Source organism: Thalassophryne amazonica, chromosome 15, assembly GCF_902500255.1.
Source record: "Thalassophryne amazonica chromosome 15, fThaAma1.1, whole genome shotgun sequence".
Taxonomy (NCBI): Eukaryota; Metazoa; Chordata; class Actinopteri; order Batrachoidiformes; family Batrachoididae; genus Thalassophryne; species Thalassophryne amazonica.
In genome coordinates, this window is record NC_047117.1 from 72,772,491 (window position 1) to 72,795,742 (window position 23,252).

At 40.2% G+C, this 23,252-nt stretch overlaps 1 protein-coding gene across 6 annotated transcripts; it reads right to left on the minus strand.

The window, feature by feature from the left end:
* Window positions 1-2,754: 2,754 nt before the first annotated feature.
* LOC117526726 (intelectin-like) lies at window positions 2,755-12,885 on the minus strand. Of its 6 annotated transcripts, none has more exons than XM_034188790.1 (8): window positions 11,543-12,882; window positions 11,186-11,220; window positions 10,708-10,980; window positions 10,296-10,543; window positions 7,636-7,794; window positions 7,393-7,510; window positions 4,248-4,351; window positions 2,756-4,156 (listed from the first exon to the last, which is right to left on the minus strand). In XM_034188790.1, the coding sequence occupies exons 3-8, from the start codon at window positions 10,976-10,978 to the stop codon at window positions 4,007-4,009; spliced, it is 1,050 nt and encodes a 349-aa protein (XP_034044681.1). In that variant the 5' UTR covers window positions 10,979-10,980; window positions 11,186-11,220; window positions 11,543-12,882; the 3' UTR covers window positions 2,756-4,006. The 6 variants fall into 6 exon arrangements, with proteins under 6 accessions (XP_034044680.1, XP_034044684.1, XP_034044681.1 ...); XM_034188791.1 differs by having other exon boundaries at window positions 10,708-10,800; window positions 10,909-10,980; window positions 11,186-12,881; XM_034188789.1 differs by having other exon boundaries at window positions 2,755-4,068; window positions 4,215-4,351; window positions 11,186-12,885.
* Window positions 12,886-23,252: the final 10,367 nt, after the last annotated feature.

Genomic DNA, 23,252 nt, shown 5'->3' on the forward strand with positions numbered 1-23,252 from the left:
CCAGGAGGGTTTTTTTTAATACCAACAAGAAAAACAACCTGACCAGAATATCTACTGCTGATTAACTTACCTTCTTCTCGGAAGTGAGTGACAAAAGAGCATTGTTCATGTTTCTTCCTTCTCAGCAACAGACACAGGTGGAATTCAGGTTAAATTCTTTTCATACCAAACTAGTTTTAATAACTGTCATCTCAAGTGTGTGTGTGTGTTTATTGTATTACCTTTGAATTGATTTATTTTAATTTCATCATTTATGTTAATTTATTTGTCTGTAGTCTATTTGCAGGATGACATCAAAACTCCTGCACAGATTTTGACGAAACTTTCATCACATATAGATATTAGGTCATGGAAGACTCCATAAAATTTTGGGGGTGATCCAGATCCAGATTCGGATTCTGGATCAAGATTTCAAATTATTGAAGGATTACGTAAAAAAAAAAAACAACTACTTCACATTCTCAGCAAATTTGCACCACAGATAGATATTAGGGCATGGAAGACTCCACTACATTTTGGAGGTGATCTAGATCCAGATTGGCGGACATCAGAAATCTCGGATTGCTCTTGTTTTATTTATTTATTTTGCATGAATTTTCCTTTTGCTGTGAAATGCTGATTAGGCTTAAACAATTGTTAATTAGTTGCCACATGGACCTCTTACAGGTTTAAAACAGTTTTAAAATGCTTGATTGGTGATGTTTTTCATCCAGGTTTGAATTTTCAATAGGCAGATTTGAAAAGGAAATGGTCTTGGATACTGTAATATAATTAAAGGGGCCATATTGTAGCAATTAAAGTTCTATCCGCATTTTACATTTTCATGTCAACATTTCTGACGTCCCATAATATGATTGTTTTCACAGATATTCTCCTGATTTAAGCAGAATTTGTGACACACAGGTTGTTTAACACCCCTGTGACATGTAATAGAAAAAAACCCATCCCCTCACATGCTCTAATTTACCTCAGATTATTAAAAGCACCCCCCAACACACACACACACACACACACTTTATATTGTCAGTAAAAAAATGTGATTAATTTAGATGAATTAATTGCAAAGCTTGCAGTTACACTTTTTGCCAACTGCTTACACCCAAAAAGCGAATGTTTAGACTAAAACATCAAATCCAAAATTTCTTGTAACAACAGCTAAAACACAATGTCATAATAACTTAAACACATCTTCTGCTTTGCACTTTGCTTGCAATCCTTCAACACAATTGTTGCAGAACATTACACAGTTTTCTATATTAGACACTGAAATCAAAGATAAAATTCCTTGTTATCATTGGGAAAAAACTTTTAATAAAAATGCAAAACACATCTAGCAATTGGAAATACTTATGCAAACATCTGAAAACACTCATATAGAAAACTCAGCACCAATCAGTCTGACATTTGGCACCACAAATAGAGCTCAGGTAAGACATTTTGTCAAATCTGCAATAATGGAGCTGATAACACCCAGAAAAAGAGGAAAAAGACAAAGACAGAGATATGTGGACAAGGACAAAGACAAAGAAGAGCAAGAAGGAGAAATGTTTCAGATGAAATTCAAGCAACTTTGGTGGACCATGTGATGAACCACGACCTCACACGGAGGGAAGTTGCACTCTAAAAAAGTGCTGTCTCAATGAGAAAAACTGATGTAACAATTTGCATATATTATTTCTTTAGTTATTTCAATTTAGTTATTTCATAATGCCACAAGACTTCTCTAGTTATGTAAGTTGAAATAACTTTATGTAGTGAAGTTACAGAAAATAACTTAAGAAAATCTATGCAAATTGTTACATCAGTTTTTCTCACAGACAGCGGTTCATTTTTTAGAAACATGAGATGATTGGTTACTGACTGTTCTTGATAGTGGGGGGAACAGATTATTTCAGGGTGAGAAAGTCAGGCTGAAATATTCTGTTCCACCAGGTAACTTTGGTAAGGAAAGAGCAAAAGTCTTCAAACTCACAGGAGTGATTATCCACCATGAGAGGACTAAAATATCTATAACTCAATATCATCAGGAATTATTTTGTCCTTGATACAGGGGGGAACAGATTATTTCAGAGCGAGAAAGTTTGGCTGAAATATTCTGTTCCCCCAGATAACTTTGGTAAGGAAAGACCAAATGTCCTCAGATTCACAGGAACAATTATGTATAATGAGCAGAAGACATTTAGTTACTTACAACCCCAATTCCAATGACGTTGGGACATTGTGTGAATATATAAACAGAATACAATGATTTGCAAATGCTCTTCAACCTATATTCAATTGAATACATCACAAAGACAAGATAGTTAATGTTCAAACTGATAAACTTTATTGCTTTTGTGCAAATATTTGCTCATTTTGAAATGGATGCCTGCAACACATTTCCAAAAAGCTGGAACAGTGGTATATTTACCACTGTTACATCACCTTTCCTTCTAACAACACTCAATAAGCATTTGGGAACTGGGGAGTCAATTATAAAAAAGTCAATTATATTTGAGATTTTCATTGTCCGTGATATGGACTGGGGGGCTTTAATAGTTTTTCTAATAGTACCTAGGGCCTTTTGGGTGCATCTCATCCATACATTTGTAATCCTATACTTGTTCCATATCTCCTTGGAGGTGAATGCAAAGGCCTGCTGTGGGAATTTGGGGCATGAGCTTTGCTGTAATCTCACCCATGTTGTTCCTTTACTCTGTTTTAACCATTCCACAACCCCATGCAGTTGTGCCACCCAGTAGTGCAGTTTCAAATTTGGTAGGTTAAGGCCTCCAGAAGCCTTACTACTGGTTAGCTGTGTGAGATTGATCCTGGCCTTTTTTCTGCCAAATAAAAACAGAAATCATTTTATGCATTTTTGCAACAATTGGATGCTGAGATCCAAATAGGAAGCGACATAAATAAATAAAGCAATCTGGGAAGAATATTCATTCTGACCATTTCAATTCTCCCAAAAAGGAATAATGGTAATATTTTCCATCTTTCTAAATCTTTGTGAATTTGAGCCAATAGTTTCCCATAATTTGCTTTATACATTCGAGAAATATCCTTTGTGATAATGATTCCCAAATATCTGAATCCGTTTGGTGACCAATTAAATTTGACTTTATCGGACAGTTCTGCAGGCCAATTCACCTTTATCATCATAGCTTCAGATTTTGATTTATTTACTTTATATCATGACACAATACTAAAATCTAGCAGACACTTCAAAAGTTTAGGTATAGTAACTATTGGGTCCCCAGTATATAATATGACATCATCGGGTCATTCCTGATTAGTTCTGCTCAATAATGCACCCTATTTGCAGAAAGTGGTGGGAGATTATGTGAAGAGTCAGTAAATGTACGGGGAGGCAGTGTGAGTTCTCTGCCAGAACTAGCTCACTAGTTTGTAAAGTTGGAGAGTTTGACTTGTGACCCACTTTGGAGTTACTCGCTTTTGGAGCCAACCTTAAACGGCTATTCAAAGAACTGCATGATTTGCCATGTCCATATGGGCTTCATTTTTCAGGACCAGTGTTTAGGACTTGGTGAGCAGCAGTGTAGTTCTTATTTTGGGACATGTTGGCATCTTTTAATGTGTACAACAACCCTAACATAAAATAAAGACAGACAGGAGTGTCTCACTGTTGGTGGAACCTTGTTGCTGATGGTACGGTCCTGGTGGCCATGACATTTCTTTGCAAGTCAGAAAAAGAATTTAACAGAAAGACAGACACTAAGCTGTGATTCTTCTGAAAAAATTTAATTCATTTTAACCTTTCACACAAATTTAAGAAATAAATTGACAACGGAAATTATCATTTATTTTTCACCTCTACCAGATTGGAAAATCTATAATCAAGAGACTTAAACACACTCAAGAATCATGTTTTGAGATAATAACATATTCGATTAATGTTGAATATGTAGTTCTGTGTCACCACTTTCTGGCAACTCACTGATTATTTTAAATGTAATGTAATGAAATCATTTGAATTAAAAAGAAACTTATTTAATGACTATCAGCGGTAAAAGAGTAACACAGCAGCTTCAGTCATCTGTCTTGAAGCACTCGCGCCTTGTCCTCCGAGTCCGTCCCAGTCAAATGATGGGAAGTCTCCACACTGCTTTGGATTTCCTTCAGGAAAAAATCCGCCTCCTCCAATACAGTACTGAGGACACACAGGATTATTGCACACAAATTAGGCTGAATAACAACTCTGTGTTGACGAAGAGGAAGTCTGATGATGGATTCATACTCACATGTTCAGTGTCGCATCCAGTTGGTTTGACTCCAGAGCAGATTGCCATGGCTGCACGCTCATTGTTGATTACTCTGAACGTTATGAATCCTGGTTCAAATTGCGCTTCAAAAAGAGAGAAGGAAAACAACATTACTTTAATATTACCAGTCTTCTATAAAGTACCTCAAAGTGATACTTGAGAGAAAGTACAAGTATCTTACCACAAAATTAATTTGGTAAAAGTTAATCTAAGGTAAAATCCAAAATGAGGGGTGAGTAAAACAGCAACACAAAAAGAAAGCCAGGCTCTTAAGGAAAATTTTAAAAAAAAAGATCAACTTTGCAATCATCACCCACACCGACCAATGCAAAGTAACCAAACGCAGTGCTCTTTGTGTTCTTGAATCAAAAACACAGCACCGCTTCTCTGTGACAAATTCAGAGAAAATAAGTAAAACGAAACAGCCAAGCCGACCAGTTTTGTCGTGTGTTAACTCTGATCGTGCATCAGCATGTGCGCGTTTGGAGTCCAGCGCGCAGATGGCCCCCTTTTCACCTTCCACAGTCTCCTCTTCATCAGCAGGTGCGCAGATTCAACCTCTCATCTTTAATTTTTTTGTCTTTTAAATTTGTTTTATGTCAAACACGTCACTTGATGATGCAGGGGTGAAAGTTGGTCTTCCAAGGCGTACCCCTGCGTACTGTCTATGGAGGACTGTATCTCTTCCCAGTACGGTGTACCGCTGCGTTCCAGTGTCAACCTCTGCAAACAGGCAAACACTCAAATTTCTTCTATTTTTATATTGTAGTAACGAGTAACAAAGATGGTTAAGGGAAATGAATTGGAGTAAAAGTATATATTTTATTGAGGAAATGTAGTGGAATGAGAGTGAAAGTTGCCATAAATTTAAATAATGAAGTAAAGTACAGATACGTCAAAATTCTAATTAAGTACACGAACAAAGTATTTCTGCTTTGGGGAGCGGAAGGGGGGAAGCCGCTCGGGTGTGAGACGGTGTTTTCTTTCTTTTTTTTTTTGAGTGAGTTGTGGCTAAAACAGCAACTCTTCCTTTTGTTGGTGTTAAATAAAAGTCCCGGATTGCAGCAGCTACGTCTTTGTGGATTTACACAGCTGGACTGGCACTGACTGGCAGGTATGTCGCTTTCTGCCTCATATAGTACTTTGGGTTTACGTGACGTGTTTGTTATGCATTCACAGATTGTCCGCAAATCAGCTGCACAGCAGATGTAATAAAAATGCTTTATTTGTGGCCAATCTGTATGCATTCGCTACAACATATTTTAGTTTGTGATGTGGACATGATGGGCACGCAATATATCTGTTTAACACACTGTCCTGTTCCGCTGCCAAGCCGCAAAGCCCCGTCAGTTGCGGATATCAGCGGTTAACGGCAGATATACAGCGCATAGAGTGAGTATGTATTGTGTATGAATTGAGTATATATGGAGTATGTAAGGCAGATGTCATCTGCCTTCAGATTTTTGAACAGCTCAAAAATCCTGGCTGCGGACATGCGTGCCTCTGTGGATGATCATGGGCATATTCGGATGACGGCCGACTCATACAGGCATGTTACACGGATATTGCGGATGTTTGGCGAATATGGGCCAATTTTGTGCGCAATCCATACGCAAATCCTCCTAAACGCCAGTGGGACAGGGCCCTTATGTACCCACTCGTGCTCTGTGTTTGCAATCTGCACTCTTATGGTGTGTTCACATAATTTCAACGCATATTTATATCATCCCAGACTTGTCAGTGCTGTTATACTTTCTTCTGCTTTGCACTCACTGTTGGCATTACCAACACCATTATTGTTGTGTGGGCCGCCAGAAGAGGAGGTACTGCTGGCCAACACCAGAGGGCGCCCTGCCTGAGGGCGGGCTTCAGGCACCAGAGGGCGCAGTCGCCAACCAGGAGGCGGAGCTGACAGCTGTCATCCATCATCCCATCATCATCACCACCCATTAAAACCTGGCAGTGACATCACATCCCTGCCGAGAAATCAGCTTACCCGACAGGTAAACCGTCTCAGCCGTTTTGTGCCGTACGCACACGTTTTTGCATCTGAGCTTTTTGCAGTTGTAACCTTTTTGTACACTTGCAGCTTGTACCTGAGTTTGTAGAAGTTGGAAGGAGTTGGCGTACCCACTCCTCACTCCAGACTTGTTAAGTGTTACATAAGGCTCTGCACGTACTCTGAGTTCCTGTGATCAGGAGGTGGAGGTTTTTCCCCCACCAGAAAGGAACTGTGTTTTTGCTGACTGTTTGCTGGGTGTACACACACCCACCGTAACCTGTTTGTTCTTCCTGCCAGCAGTACCAGATCTGACAGCTGGAGGCAGTGGCCACCTGGGGACTCAGGACTTGGCGGCTCCGGTGTGTTGCAGGTCTCCGTTGGCGGTGGAACCTTGTGGGTCCCAGCTCTTCTCTGGATAGGCGTCTCCTACCCTCGAGCCTGCCCACATGTCATCTTTGTTGTTATTGATTGACATTACAAAAGCAGTATTTGTATCTGGTTGTGCACATTCACAACATTAAATTGTTGTCTTTTGTTGCCAAAAGACAACAATTTAATGTAATTTAATGCAAAAAAGGGAGTTTTTCCTTCCCACTGTCGCCAACTGCTTGCTCACAGGGGGTCGTTTTGACCGTTGAGGTTTTTACGTAATTATTGTATGGCCTTGCCTTACAATATAAAGCGTCAAATCACAACTGTTTGTTGTGATTTGGTGCTATATAAATAAAATTGATTGATTGATTGATTGATCTCTATTGTCCGTTCATTTACGCCCCCTGGTGTGGGTCCGTGTCATTCACTTTCCCCAACAATTATCTTGAATCCTCAACTGCATTACCTCGAATTATTTTGGACTTCAAACTCCCTGCCTGCTGCAGACAGGTTTATCACACAGGACCACAATGTTTGTATTTCTTAGAAGTGTTATCCCAGTAGATTTTTCACAAAAGTGACAAAATTTTAAAATACAATGTGGTTTGACTTTCACCAAGTTCATTTACATGCATTTAAGCCATGACTTGTGCAATCAAATAAATATAGAGGACTTAGAATGAAACAACCCATAAAATAATGGTGAAATTGCTCTTTACAAACATATGTCTTTTAAGATGAACTTCTTACTTTGTACATGTGGTCCATACATGTTTATTGTGGACTGTGTGTCTCCCTTATCATACACAATGGGAGAAACTGGTCCTCTGTCACTGCAGGAGCCGACATTGTAGATCACTGGATATTTCTGAAATGTCATGTAACCGGATTGATGTCACAAAGACACATGCAAGGCATACCATTGACTTTGAGCACAGATCTTATAAACCTGTATTGTTTGAGCCATCATTACTTCACAAATTCGTAACTTACCTCAAAAAGCTTTAGGAGGTTTCCTCCATACGCTTTGAGAATGGCGGTGTTGGTGTGGTAGCGGAGGATGGCGGCCAGCTTAGACACATTCAGAGCGAGTTTATTCGGAACATGCCACACAGACATGTCCTCTGCTGTAATGTCATAGTATCCCGGATTCTGTAAGCAAACATACACATCTGTCATCATTGAAATTCTGTAAGCAGTACTTTCTCCATCTACAAGCAAGTAAACACAGACATTATGAGCATGTTGATGAAGATAAAATGTCATCACATATTGATTTACAAGCATATAAAATTGGACATTTCTTACAGTTTGTGTTATGGGTCAAAGTTTGTATTTTAGTTTAAGGTCACCATTTTATTCTCTCTCAACTACTATTGTCCATGTGTTATTCTCTGTGTTGTCCCATTAATTCTCCCTTGTTGTTATTATTGGTCCTGTCATTTCATTATTCTCTGGCCTCTGGGGCTGTGTCCTTTTTCCTTCTCTCTCAGGTCTCTGGCTCCCTCTTGTGTCCTCATTCTGTGCCATCCCACTTCATGTGCATTTTGTCTGCGTAACGTCCCCAGCGGATTATAAAAACCTGGTCTGTTCTCTGCACGAGGGTTACACTGTTGTACACACCACCATTACAATTTGAATTTTCACAGGAGGTAGATAAGCCCTGTTAAGGCATGATTATTGACAAAATGAGTGGCTCATAACTTTTCATGTCCACACCCAAGCAAATCCTAAGGAAAACCTCAACACAGTCCCCAAACATATGATTTAATAAATACTCGAACCAAGGTTACAGGGATGAGATTGGCAAATTCGATTTTCAGAGGAAAATAAGCCAGGGTCCAGGGGCCGCAGGCCCGGGCGGGTCCAGGGCGTCAAAAGCCAAAGAATTTTTGCTGTTTTAAAACATGTAAATTGCACTAAAATGATATTAAAAACTACTATAAATGCCACCTGTTCAACTGTAAACCCTTACTAAGACCATCTACATGTGTATTTTTGTGACCAAAATATTTTTTCATAACTAGACTTGATTTTCAGCATTCTCCACTTTCAGCATGGCACACTTGTCAACAAACATACATGTAAGGGCGGGAGAAAGGAAAGAGTGGGAGAAACGCATATATAACCTTTGCGCTGATTGGTCATAAGCTTTGTAATAACCAATGAAAATGTGTGTAAGTAATAGCTTCGACTGCGCTTCGATACCGTCTCGGTTTTTTATGATTTGTTGGAGGGACAACTACCGAAAGACTACACAGTTACCTCCCTTACACTACATGCTCTACACTTACACTACACTACATGCTCATTGTGCACCTACGTCATACTGGTCACTGATCACTGATCAGCACAGCATTACTTCCACGTTCGGCTGACTGATGGATTGATCGAACTTGCTGCATCTGCGATAACAAAGACCACTCAGTGTTCTGAATAGATGACAATTTTATTAAACAAAGGTACTCCAGGCATTAAATTTTTTTTTTTGCATTCTTACCCCCCCCACCTAAAATTTTCTCAATGGATTTGGACGTTTCACAAAATCGACCCCCGGGACTGTCAAATCCGCGGAAAAATCTCATCCCTGAGGTTAGCCTGTTAGCTTCGGCAGTTAAGACTCAGAGCCACACACTGAGCCACCCATGGTCCACCATTTTATGCATTAATGAGTTCATTGTGCTGCTGCTGCTGCTGTCAATATGGTAATGCTTAGACACAAGCTTCATGTTTGTTGTTCTGGGAAAACTATGGACAACATCACCCAAGCTTTGTTCAGGACACACACACAGTCTATGGTTAAAATACACTTTGCCGTGCTTTTGTTCATTAAACTTTGATTACTAGGAAAAACACATTACAAAACAGAGCTACAACTAATAAAGTTAATGTTGGATGTGTTAGATTTATAGTGTATGATCCAGTTTTAATAATAATTAATAGTTTTAACATATATAATGAACATTACTGAGATAAACAAACACACACTCAAAGTCTGTGTGTGGAAAGTTCAAATATCTTTAACAGGTGATCCTTGAAAGCTCCATATTTATCCACTGCAGGGGGATTTTTCAGGAGACTAACAACACTTGTTGCTGTAGAACTTCCGAGGGCCGACATGACATAATAGCATTTCGTGTCGTCCGTGGTAATCTCACACAGTGCAAAGTGCCACTCCGTTTGAGCAAGCCAAGCCGATGCAGACGACTCCCCAAACTCAGCAAGCAACAAAGACATAGGATTCGCCTTCATGATCATATCAGAATGTCCTTCAAAAATGTTTCAAAAGACTAGCGTGGAAATTGCAATGGGTGGAAAAAAAAAACAAGACAATTTCCCACATCGACAACACAATGGTGTATCATTTATTTTGTGATCCATGTTCAAAACTCACACACTTTGGAACAGAGCTTTGCACCGCCCATCAAAAGCACAGCAGTCTCAGTGCAAAAACATCAAAGAGACCATGCCCCTGTAACTTTGAACGAGACACCCATTGATGTGCACAGTAAGCACCTCAGCTCATTTTTAAATGTAGAAAACAACACACTAACGCCAAATGATAAATGGGTATGGTGAATTATGTCCAGTATTACATATTGAATTATGTCCACTACAGTATGAACATTATGTTTGTCCAGGAAATCCTTTACCTTGTAGTCATCTGAAGTGGCACCCTCTGCTGTCCCAAAGGTGTTTCTGTTGGCCCAGTTTCCATCTCCTTCTGGTATATTGATGTTGTTGCCCTGCTGGCTGGACCAGCGGTCGCCTGCTGTGCACTTTCCAAAAACACTGTTCTCATGAACGCTTGCCACCAGCGTCCAGCCGCCTCCTGCAGTGGTCATGTCACAGAACGTCTGATAGACCATGCCGTTAGCAGTCATCAGGTAGTGTAACCCGTCTGAAATACAGAAAGCTGAATATTACAACAAAATAGCATTTGTTTAATTTTAATCATCGCTGCCTTCCTGAACTGAAACCCAAAATGTGCATTTCAAACAACTTTATTGACCCTTTATTGTTTTCTGCACTTTTTCAATTCTGATGCAGTTTGTTCAAACTTACCCGCTCGCACACAATATTTGTCCTGGATCTCCTTACAACTCCGAGCAACAAATGGTAACTTGTACTTCTGTCCTGATAAGTAATCAAAATGTCCTGCATTTTTGTTTTTTGAAAATAAATCCAGTTTCAACAAATCAGTCAAATGATAACGTAGAGATGCACAGTGCTGATAGAAGGCTGAATGTACGTGTGTAATATTACCATTTTGTGCTGAAGCAGTATGTTCCACTGCCAACAAAGTCACATTCAGTAAAATTATGTACCACAACATGTCTCTGGACAATCAAATCAAACATTTATAATTAAAATGTTGATGCATTTGTAGTAACTATGTAAACATGAAAACAAACAAGAAAAATAAGTGTGGCACCCCACTTCCCCACATTGTATCTAATATGGTGCAAACTGACCCTCAGACCAGGTTGCTGGGGTGTTTGGATTTGTTTGATTAACAAGGTCACTACCACAAAGGGTTTACCTGCAGTGAGGGGGACGTCTCCTCGTACAACAGCCCTAGTGATCAAAGAAATCGTAACAGATATTTTAAATGTCTGATCCCAGACAACACTTGAAAAGAACATTTAACAACTTTACTGAAAGATTTTAAAACTTCAAAACACTCCACAAAGAAAACTCAGAAACCTCAACCCCAATAAAAAATAATAAAACACAGTAAACTCCAGAATGGAAACCCAAAACTGTTTACAAAGTAAAATACTGATTAATATATGTACAACTGAATTTGTCTTTATCCAAAATAATTTTGGTTGTTGTGACTCCACAACGCCTGACACACTTCTACTTATAACCCCTAGAAAATACTAACATGACTAACCTGATTAACTAAATGGTGCTCGTGCAAACACACGAGAAGGAAAACAAAATACTTTTTTCTCAACGAATTTCACAGAATGTTAATTCACAAACCTGGTGAATTCTTTCCCTTTCTATCTGTCGTCCTCCCGTTTCTCTCCTCTTATACATCTCTTCCCTCCCTTTTCACACACCTACAACCAATCACCAACATCAAATATGACTGACACCCAGTGATGGACTGGGATCAAAAAAACGGTTGTGGCATTTTCTACAGAATAGGGTTTTTTTTTTCTTCAAACACAAAGACAACCCCACCCACATGTGAACAAAAAGACAAAAACACTGAACGAATATGAATAGGCTCCGCCCTTTAATGATACTGCTTTTGCTCTCTCTCTCTCTCTCTCTCTCTCATATTCCATCTTCACAGTGAAATGATTTCCTGCTCTGTCAGATGCCTGATGTGGGTGAAACTTGAAAAACAAATCCTATGGCTTTGAATTTTGGTGCCTAAAAGAAATCATGTTGTTGAGGATCCTCTGAAGTCACACTTGCAGCACCTGCTGCTCGGCTCCTCCACCTGTGGCCTTACCAGCCTGTGACCCAGTGGCGGCTCCAGAGATTTTTTTTCTGCAGGTGCTATGGGGAGCTTGGCATTTTTATGAGGGTGGTATGGGCTCGTGTGTCACGACAGCTCTCTGCTACACCTCTGCCACATTCATGGGCATGCGTACACATAGCCACATTCTGATCTGCACAGCCACTGATGACATACAGAATGAACAAAATCACACACAAACCTAGGCTACTGTTCAATACAAATATCCACAGACCTCCACATGTAGCCTATAGCCTCAGGGAAAAATGTCAACAGCAGGCAAAGGAAAATAAAAATCTTTCACCTACCATTGATGTCTTCATAACAGCACAATGCGCCTGTTGTTGTGGTTAAGAGAAAAAGTACCAATGATTTGGTCACTGTCCAGAGGCCGTGTTCTCCAGGAGCGACACTGGTGCCGCCAACCGAACAGTCCCCCCTAAAAATCAGTCCGCCCTGTCTTCACTGCACATTCGTTATTAGCCGCGGTTCACAGATTAACACCTTGTTTCTGCTTAAAACTGCACACCAGTCATCATCTATCTCAGCAACAGATATCTGAAGCTTTTGTACAACAATCATTTTCACATAAATTCAGAATTATTTCATCATAAAAGATGAAGGACGCAATAAGAGTGCAGCGGCTACACGGGCTGCTAGCTGATGCGTTCACTGCTCGTCGGTCATTTCAAAGTATCGCGGAGTTTCACCAAGTTTCTGCTTAAAACGGCCTTGTTTCTGCTGAAAACTGACTTTAGAATGATTTAAGAGGTTTTTCCTTGTCATCTGATGGTTAATAATCACATTAATCCATTTGATCGCTTTGGGTGAAGAGACTCTGTCTCAGTCATGCTGCTGTGGTCCGAAGAGGAGGTACTGCTGGCTCACCACCAGAGGGTGCCCTGCCTGTGGTCGGGTTTCAGGCACCAGAGGGTGCAGACGCCTGGTAGGATCACAAGGTGCACCTGAGCTGACAGCTGTCAGTCATCATCATCTCATCATCATCCATATGATGAGGATGGACCGGTGGTTGTTCCAACAATATCAAAGATTTTGTGTCTGCTACCAACGCGCATGGAATGTCTCAAACCTAAACCTACTTCTCGGCATCTTATATATGCCACCCCTAAACCAAAACAGTTTAACTGTTAACCCCACTGTAAGATCATTAACATTAACATTAACGTAAGATCACTATCCTCAAAATTATTGTTGATTAATGATCTAATTATTGATCATCACTTAGATATGATTGGGTTATGTGAAACCTGGCTTAAACCTACAGCTGTCATCTCCTTAAATGAGGCCTGCCCACCAGCATATACATTTAGTCATGTCCCTCTTGATGTAAAGCAAGATGGGATATTGCTTTTATTTATAAATCTAGGTTTAGCTTATTGACTGTTGGGGGTCACAAATATAACTTGTTTGAGCATCTGATTCTCCACTTTGCTCAGGATATTACGCACTGCCAAGGTCAGAATAAAAATAAGCTGTATTACTTTGTCACTGTATATAGGCCTCATGGTGCATATTCTGAATTCTTAGATGAATTTGGTGCGTTCATCTCTAACTTGTCAATGAGTGCAGATAACATTCCAATCATTGGTGACTTTAGCATTCATACAAATAAGCCTTCTGATCCCCTCTGCAAATCATTTATGGAAGTTGTGGATGCATTAGGATTCCGTCAATGCATTCGAGACTCGATTCACATTTGTGGAAATACCCTGGATTTGGTTCTCGCACGTGGTATTGCTGTCACGAATATTGTCATCATGCCTCATCAGTGGACTCTGATCACTCACTTATTAAGTTATAGTTTCACTTATATACATATATATATATATATGTATATATACTCGTATATCACTACAGCGATGCATCAACTCCTCAACTAAGACTGAACTCGAAGAAAGACTGTCTGATGTCTTGGCTTCACATTTGGCAAATACCCAATCAACAGTGGATAGTTTAAACTCAGTGCTCAAAACTACACTCGACATGATTGCACCACCTGTGTTAAAACCGTGCTCCCCCAAAACACAGTCACCTTGGTTCAATGATTACCTGCGTGACCTCAAGCATAAAGCACGAGGTCTAGAACGGAAATGGCGTAGTTCTAAAATTAGAAGTATTCCACCTTGCGTGGCGTGATGCTATCTTAGACTATAAGCATGCATTATTGGCTACAAAGCGAACTTACTACTCTGATTTGATCAACAAAAACGAGCATTAACTCAAAGTTTTTGTTAAACACAGTGGCAACACTTATTCATGGACAACCACCTGTAGTTCGCTCTCCTTTTACCCCACAAGATTTCCTGGATTACTTTGAGGAAAAATAGAAGACATTAGGTTAAAGATATCCCAGCATGCCTTAACCCAGCCACTACACCCTGCTATTGAGGTGGCCGCCATTACTGAGGTATTCCCTAGATTTACAGAATTTGATAGTATCTCAAAAGGCATGCTGACAAAACTTTTAACGTCAAGAAAAAGCACAACCTGCTTATTTATTTCCTATACCAATAAAACTGTTTAAGGACCTGTGGCCCACTCTTGGGCTGACTGTGCTGGAAATTATTAATCTTTCTTTAACTTCTGGATCTGTTCCTAAGTGTTTCAAATCTGCAGTGATTAAACCATTACTTAAGAAACCTAATCTTGACCCCAATGTATTGAAAAACTATCGGTCGATATCAAATCTATCATTTGGCTCTAAAATTCTGGAAAAAGTGGTGTCACGGCAGCTCGTGGACTATCTTACTGAGAATAATCTCTTTGAGCCACTGCAGTCTGTTTTTAGAAAATATCATTCCACAGAGACGGCTCTCACTAAAGTCGTGAATGATCTTCTGCTTGCAATGGATTCGGACACCACAATGGTTCTGGTACTGTTAGATCTCAGTGCTGCATTTGATACCGTGGTTCATCATATTCTACTTGATAGGCTGGAAAATCATTTTTGGATTACTGGGAGTGCCCTTGCATGGTTGACGTCATACTTGACCAGTCATTCTCACTGTGTTTTGTTCAGTAACACTACCTCTAATCTTAGTGATATGAAATTTGGGGTTCCACAGGGGCTTTTCTCCCTTTATATAGCACCCCTTGGGCACATATTGCGGCGTTTTGGGATTACCTTTCACTGCTATGCTGATGATACTCAGTTATACATGCCGATAACTGCTGGTAATCTCATTCACATAAAATCCTTAGAAGATTGCCTCGCATGTGTGAGAAGTTGAATGTCTGGAAACGTCCTACTTTTAAACTCTGATAAGACTGAAATGATGGTTCTTGGTTCCGTGAGACATCGGCATCAATTTGACCAGTTAACGCTCAACCTAGGCTCGTGTGTCATACATCACACTGACAAAGTGAGGAACTTTGGGGTAATTTTTGATCCTACACTGTCCTCTGACCTCCACATTAGAAATATTATGAGGACCGCTTTCTTCCATCTGCAAAATATAGCGACGATTCGTTCCATCCCGTCTTTGGCTGATGCTGAGACCCTGATCCATGTGTTTATCTCTTCTAGATTGGACAACTGCAATGTTTTATTTTCTGGTTTGCTGCAGTCCAGCATTAGGCCTCTCCAATTGGTTCAAAATGCTGCAACCTGACTTTTGACACGAAGCAGAAAGTTCGACCACATTACACCCATTTTGGCATCCCTTCGCTGGCTTCCTGTTCCAGTGAGATCAGATTTTAAGGTTCTGCTACTAGTCTATAAAATTGTTCATGGACTGGCACCTCCCTACTTAGCTGACCTAATTAAACCCTACGTACCGGCCCAGGCTTTGCGTTCACAGGGTGCAGGACTACTTTGTGTCCCTAGGGTGAATAAGAAGTCTGCGGGTCATAGAGCTTTCTCTTATCATGCCCCTGTTCTGTGTAATGATCTCCCTGCATCAATATAACAGTCAGATTCTGTGGAGACTTTCAAGTCCAGACTTAAGACGCACTTATTTTCCCTTTCGTATGGCTAGCATACTGGCATAGTATAGTTTCACGCTTTTACTCTTTTGATTCATTTTATTAGGAAACGGAGCATGATACGGCCTCAGCTTTACCTAAATTCTGGGTCTTTTAATGAAACATGGGGCTAGTGGCCAGCGATCACCTTAGTATCTCCTGTTTTTCTTGTTGTTTAATCCTGGCAAATGATGCTGTATTTCTTGTCTTTCTGAGGCCTGATTCTGTTTTTATTCCCTGTTTAAGGTGCGGCTCCATCCAGAGATGGGTGTGGTATTTGTGCTTGAGACTCTCCTGTGCTGTGCACCAACTGCATTTCCTGTATATCCGTTTTGTGAATTGTTCTGTAATTTATGTCCGTAGCATGGCACAAGCGGAGGGTCACCCCTTTGAGTCTGGTCTGCTTGAGGTCTGCTGTGCAACACTGCACTCCTGTACACAACCAAAAACTGAGTGCATGAATCCAGAGGAATCAGCTGAAAACATGATCACACAGCACCTGCATGTGATCAGAACAGGGAATCGAACCACAAGTCAGAAATCCAGAAACACAACAGAAACAGTAGGTTAGTCACTCATTCTCTCATGCGCGCTCCCCCTCGCTCTCACTCTGTCTCTCTCTCTCTGTGTCTGATCGAACCTGTGACTTTAAAATAAAAGCGCACTCACTGCCAGTGCGCTCATCAAACTTCCTGATCAATCAGGTCTGATCAAACCTGAAATGAGCTGTGACTCTAAAATAAACGCGCACTCGCTGAATGTCGGTGCGCTCATCAAACGCCCTGATCGATCAGGTCTGATCGAATCAGCGGGCCTGATCAGCGCAACCCGGAGGTTTAAAAGTTTAACGAGTCACAGCGTTTCATTCAGGGCAGTCTTTACCACAGCCAGACTCAGCAGCATCTGGACACAATGAAAGTGATCCACCAAGGCAATAAATAAATAAATAAATAAAGTTAAATTACTGTTTTTGAGCCGCACCACACCTGCAGGAGAGAACAGAGCGCACTTCCATAGAGGCAGAAAATAGCACTGAACTGGTTTAATAGCGGCATGTTTCCTCTCTGGCAGCTTCATTGAGAATATGAACATTTGTTTCAAAAATTATTTACAAATATACAAAAGTTCCACATTCATTCCGTCCTTTAAAGTAGACCTGCATTGAAGTAAATGCAGTCAGATCTTTGGACCAAAAAATGACTTATATTTACACATAAGATCCTTCTGAATGTAGTAAAGTAAATCTGCAAGCCCAGATCTGTCATTCAACTGAGAAATCTTCATTTGAAAATGACAAATTTACAGCTAACATTTATCCCTCCGCAAATTGTCCCTCTCATCACGGACGCTGCCAAGACGTCAGGGACAAGACCCTCTCCCAGCATGCATTGCGCGCGCCAACTGTAATTTGTAGATTTACGTCAGTTTGCATCTGCACCTTTTTCTTGTCTTATACGGAAGGATCTACTTTTTAAAACTTCATATTGTCTTGCGGTACGCTTGGTGAGTACACATTTCTTTTATTTGTGCTTGAAAATTATTTTTGTGGACTTTTTCATACGCCCGTTTGAGTGGTGTCGCATTGAAAATCTACTGTCTTTCACCTCCGGTGTACCGTCGCGGGCTACGGAGGCGAGACCCGCAAAGAATTCAAGTCATTAAAAATATATAAACCTCTCTCAGCGGCCAAGGAGCTCTGCGGCTCCGATTACCGAGACGTGCGCGGCACTGCGGATTTTGCAGCAAGAAGTCTGTCCTTGCGAGCAACAGGTGTCACCGCGCACTCTACATTAAAACGGCGAGCGTAGTCTCTGGACTTGTGCCAAGTTGGCTGAAACTCCATTCAGTACACAGGTGGTGCTGGCTGCACAGCAGACACAGGGGTGTGAGTGCCGCGGCGGCATTTAACGAGCCCTTACGGAAAAAATCTATAGCTAATTCTATATGCATGACCTATAGGTTGCTATAGGCTTGGCTATAGAATTTCCATGGACAAGCCTATAGAGAAACCTATAGGCCGCCATAGAGAAACCTATAAGTGCCTATAGGCAATTGGGACGTTTCACCTATAGGCCCTCTATAGGCAGTCCTATAGGATAGCTATAAAAGCCCGCAGGCCAACCCATAGGATCTCTATAAGACCCTATAGGCCGGCCTATAGAATTTCTGTCAGAACCTATAGGATCTTTGTAGGAGCTTATAGGCCAACCCTACAGGATCTCTTTAACAATCCATAGGCCAACCTATAGCATTTCTACCAGAATCTATAGGCCAACCTATAGGATCTCTATAGGAACCTACAAGTCATAATGTCATAAAATATACAAAGGATAATGGGAACAATTAAACATTTAAATATAAAATTTACTTCACAAATACACAAACAATACAGGAAAAAGTGAAAAAATTTAACGTTTTCTTGGATGAAATATTGAACATTAACTTTAGGGCAAGCCTTTAATCAGCAGTATCACACTTCTTCAGCAACCGTTTGCCTTCGGTGTTCAAGAGGTGAGCGATGGCCGTTTTGACTGGTTGAACATCAGGAGAACGGGTCTGTTCTTTGAAATAATCTGCATATGTAAAATAAATGAATACAAATCTGTAATTTGTGGACGCAGCATACAGATAAAAGAAAAAACAACCAGCATAGGGTTTAACAGCAATTAAAAGTTATTCCAAAATAATTTTCCAAGAAATATTAGTTAAAAATTATACCACCAGTTCCGAAATCTGGGGAAAAACATTACCATATTTCGTCTATTAGAAGCGCATGGGCTTATGTAAATAACGGGTGTTTTTATGGTCAAAATGAGCAATATTTTAATATTTCTGTATCAAAAGAATTCAATTTTTGGTCTAGGTGCGCCTCTAATAGAGCAAATATATGTAAGGCATTGCATTAATAATGTTATTGTTATGCCAGTTAACTTACCAATTATGGACTCTACACCAGGCAGCTTCTTTTTGGCTATCACATCTTTAAAAGCGTTGCTTTTCTTTCCAGTGAGGGAAGATGATTGTAGCACTTCTGGTGTGAGAATCATCCACAGCAGGGTGTTTGTGTATTCTTTAACATTTGGTTTTTTTGTTTTTTGTTTTTTTGCATTTAGTAACCTCTTTTGCCAAACTGTTATGGCCACCCCTGGCCACAAAGTTACCTGAAATTAAAAGACACTAGGTTAGGCACAAAGTAAAGCTTGAGATGATGTAAAACAGTAAAAAGTTTCCTACAACAAACAGCATACAAAGCATTGTCCAGAATAAGAAAAACTTCCTTTTTTCACCATGGAAGCTTGATGTGCACAAATGGAAGAAAAAATATTATTGCCTGGTTAATTTTGAATATTCCATTATTATTTTGTCTTTTTTTTTCCTCTCTTATTAACTGACCAAAATGAAAGATAACTCAATGGCAGTGACTGTTTTTTTTTTTAAATCTGGTATGTGTTACCAGTAAATTGCACCAAGTAAATAATTTGGCTTTTTGCACAGAACATGATTTTTGTTCACAACTGACCCCCCCCCCCCCCCCCATAAGAAATCAAATATACTTGTATGTGTGCACACATTTATCCTTATGCTAAAGAAAAAAACAGAATTCCAGTATATGTGGAGGTGCCACTTTAAATTTGACACAAGGTACAATTATTGTCAATTTTTTTTTCATCATTGGCACACATAAATGCAACAAGGGAGTTAAGTCCAGCTGTAAATAAATGCAGATTGTTCAATAATTATACAAAGTCAAAATGATTGACACTATTGCCACTGGGTGTTTTATGAGTTAAAAAGGGCAATGGGGTGCTCACCAATGCAATATGCATGCTCTTGTCCATTACTTCATCATCATCTTCACTCTGTAACAGAATAATAATCATGATGAATTTAACCCTACTGAAATAAAAAAAAAGAGTTGCGATGATAAATAAAGCAAGCAAAGAATAATAAGAATTGTAAATGTAGCTTACCTCAGGACTCAAAATACATTGTTGTTCTTGTGAAGCCGCTGGGGTCTGTACATGTGTGGTAAAAAGAACAGTTTAATATGATGTGTATGTAAAGCACGGCAGTAAATGTACTTTATCTCTATATACTATTATACCATTTCTTGGAAACAATCAGAATGTTACTTTATACATACCTTCTCTTTCATTTCCTTTTATATAGCTCTTGCCAGCTCTTCTTCATCATTGTTCTTTGAAACCACTTTCTTTTTCTTCTTAATCTACAGAGACAAAATTATATTCTGAGTCATACATGCAGCATTAACAAAATGAAATACACATGTGACAAGGACATACACAAACACTATCATAGTGCATTCACGAAGAAAACGGTGTCTGGTTGACCCGCTCCACTGCCGACCCGCGCTGGCTGACTCGCTCTGGTTTTCTGGACGACCCGCTCCACTGCCGACCCGCTCCACTCACAAAGCGGAGCGGGTCATCCTAGATATTTATTCTTATTTACCAGATACCATTCACTTGTTTTTCATTGTTATTCATCAGATAACTTAATGTCATCCCCCTAGCAAAAGTTTTCTTATATATACACAAACGTGGTTAACGAATTATATACAAACGTCATCTGCAGTGCACGTCATGTTCACTCAGTCATGTCAGTTAGTAAGTGTTATTCCTTCTACATTTCTATCATTAAATAAGTGATTCTTTCAACTGAGAAGTAGAGCGGGTCGTCTTGAGACAGTGGAGCGGGTCGTCCTAGAAAGTGGAGCAGGTCGGTCAGCGCGGGTCAGCAGTGGAGCGGGCCATCTAGAAAGCAAGAAAACAATCCCTAAACTGCCATTAAGAGAGCAATGTTACTGGAGGGCATACGCTGTCAAAATCACCATCAAATTCCAGAAGAAGTATTTATTTGACAAAAACTGACGCAGCCGACGCGGTGCGGCGGCACAGGAAAAACACCTCCGTGTTGATAACCATTTGTAAAATCCAGGCGGCTTTTGATGGCTTTCAGTGAAGTGAGTATATGAGAAATTGTTTAACAGCTGGACATGTTCCAACTTGTCCTTAAGGCTTCCAACAGAGGTGTTTTTCCTGTGGCGGAGCGTCACGGCGGCTGCGAGCCGACGCTGCAATCCGCCCGCACGTCTTTCATTAAAAAAATCTCCTTTAACAGTGGAATACCCGGATAAAATGCTGAAACCGACTTCTTCTGAAACTTCTCTGTTCTCTCACGACGTCCTGGATCAATAGAGCCTGAAATGTGGAGGTTTTAAGCTTGAAACAGGCTGATGACGCTGCTGAGAGCGCTGCGCGACGTCTCGCACCGTGAAAAGTCCTTAAAGCGACAGTCTCAACTCAAAATCTCTCATCAGCTGTTAACATTTTTACCGAAAACCAGCTTAATTTTTTGAACCATGTCCACTTCGATGTGTCTCACAGGTTTAGAAAAATTTTTTGATCAAACAAAGCGCCAGTCTCTCAGCAACTTCTCAGACAAAGGAATTCTGACGAGGGGCTGGACGACTCCTCCCACAAGGAGTGCTCACAGACGAATGACGTCACCGACAGGCGTGGAAAAACTCACGCATGCGCACAAGGGTTCAAGCATGTCTGACGTAAAAACATATGAATGAAATCCATATAGTTTTTGAAAAAAATAAAAAGGACCTATACTTTATGGACAGCCCTCGTACATTTGTGTTCTTTGCATACTTATTTGCAGTGTGGCGCAAGCTTGGAAGATCATCTGAAATAGAAGGTACATGAATGTTAATTCTTTAAGGTATTAGGATCTGAAATTGAATTATTTTTCGGACATGTTGGGTACACAGTAGGAACTTTTTTGTTGTTGTTTTCACTGATCTATCTTGTATTTGTTGTTGTATCAAATGTTCGAAATAAACAGTTTTCATTTTCATTCATTTTCATATTTTCACCACATTTATTATTTTGCATGTTTAGAATCTAAATATATACTTCTGTGAAAACCTAACTGTAACATACTGAGTTGAAAATGTCAAAAATTCTTTTTTTTCAGACCAATTTGCATACTTAATAAGCAATGTGTTGAACTTGAACACACACACACACATACATTCTTGTTCCTGAAGCCATGCCCGGCTGCTCTGTGTCGTTGCGGAAACACGGTGAAAGAGCAGCGTCGGTGCTCGGCTGGGGGGGCGGAGGAACCGAACCACTTTGCGGAGTTGAACAGCGGCGGTGCGGCGTGTCGCTTTTATCCCGACCTGAGTTTTTCCTACTCATGAGCCCACGCATGCACTCGGAACTCCATTCTCGCTTCTTGTGTGATGTTCGAGGCGATCGCTGTTTAAAAGCTTTTTAACAGCGTAACATAATACATACCTCTGTTTTACTTCCAATCGAAGACTCTGCAATCTCTTCGTGGCCAACAATCCACTTCGCCTACTTCAACGGCATCTTCCTCAAATAATTCAAAAAGGCCGTATTTCATCATAATACAAGCGTAAATGCAAAATAAAAGGAACAGACGAAAATAACGCGGTCCTTTTCCAAAAACAGCCTCATTTTGAAATAGCGCGATCCTATGGGCGCGTGGCATCATGGGATATAACCACCTATGACCCGGAGACAGATTCATGACTTACACGTGTTTATTTGTTCACACTGATCTAAGTTTTAGATGTTTTATAAAGAAAACTGAAAGGTTAATTCTATTTTAAATTTTAGTTTTATTTATTTTAAAAAATGTATTTATTTTGAATCATTGCGGGCGCTGTTCTGTTGTACGCATGCGACATAACTAGACGGCCCCTCCTGACCAACACTGCAGTCCAGTTGGCGGTAATGCTCTGTATAAGGTGGTTGCCAACCGCCTTTAAACACAAAGACGACGATGAATAAGAAGCAGCAGCAGAAGAAGAAGAAGAAGAACAACAACAACCCGATGGCCATATTTGGGTTGACATGCTTCTACAACGTTACAGACAACATGGGATTAATCCTGATATCTCTCTTCCGAGACAAACGAGATGCAATCAACGAAAGAGAAGAAGAACTGTAGGTGGTGAAACCATTGATCCCAACTCTTCACAGTCGGTTGCTCCCGTAAGTACAAAAGAGATCCGTTTTGCCTTATGTTTATTGTTTAGACTGGGTCGCTAACAATCGGGTTGGGGGGGTACTCCAAAAGTATTGTA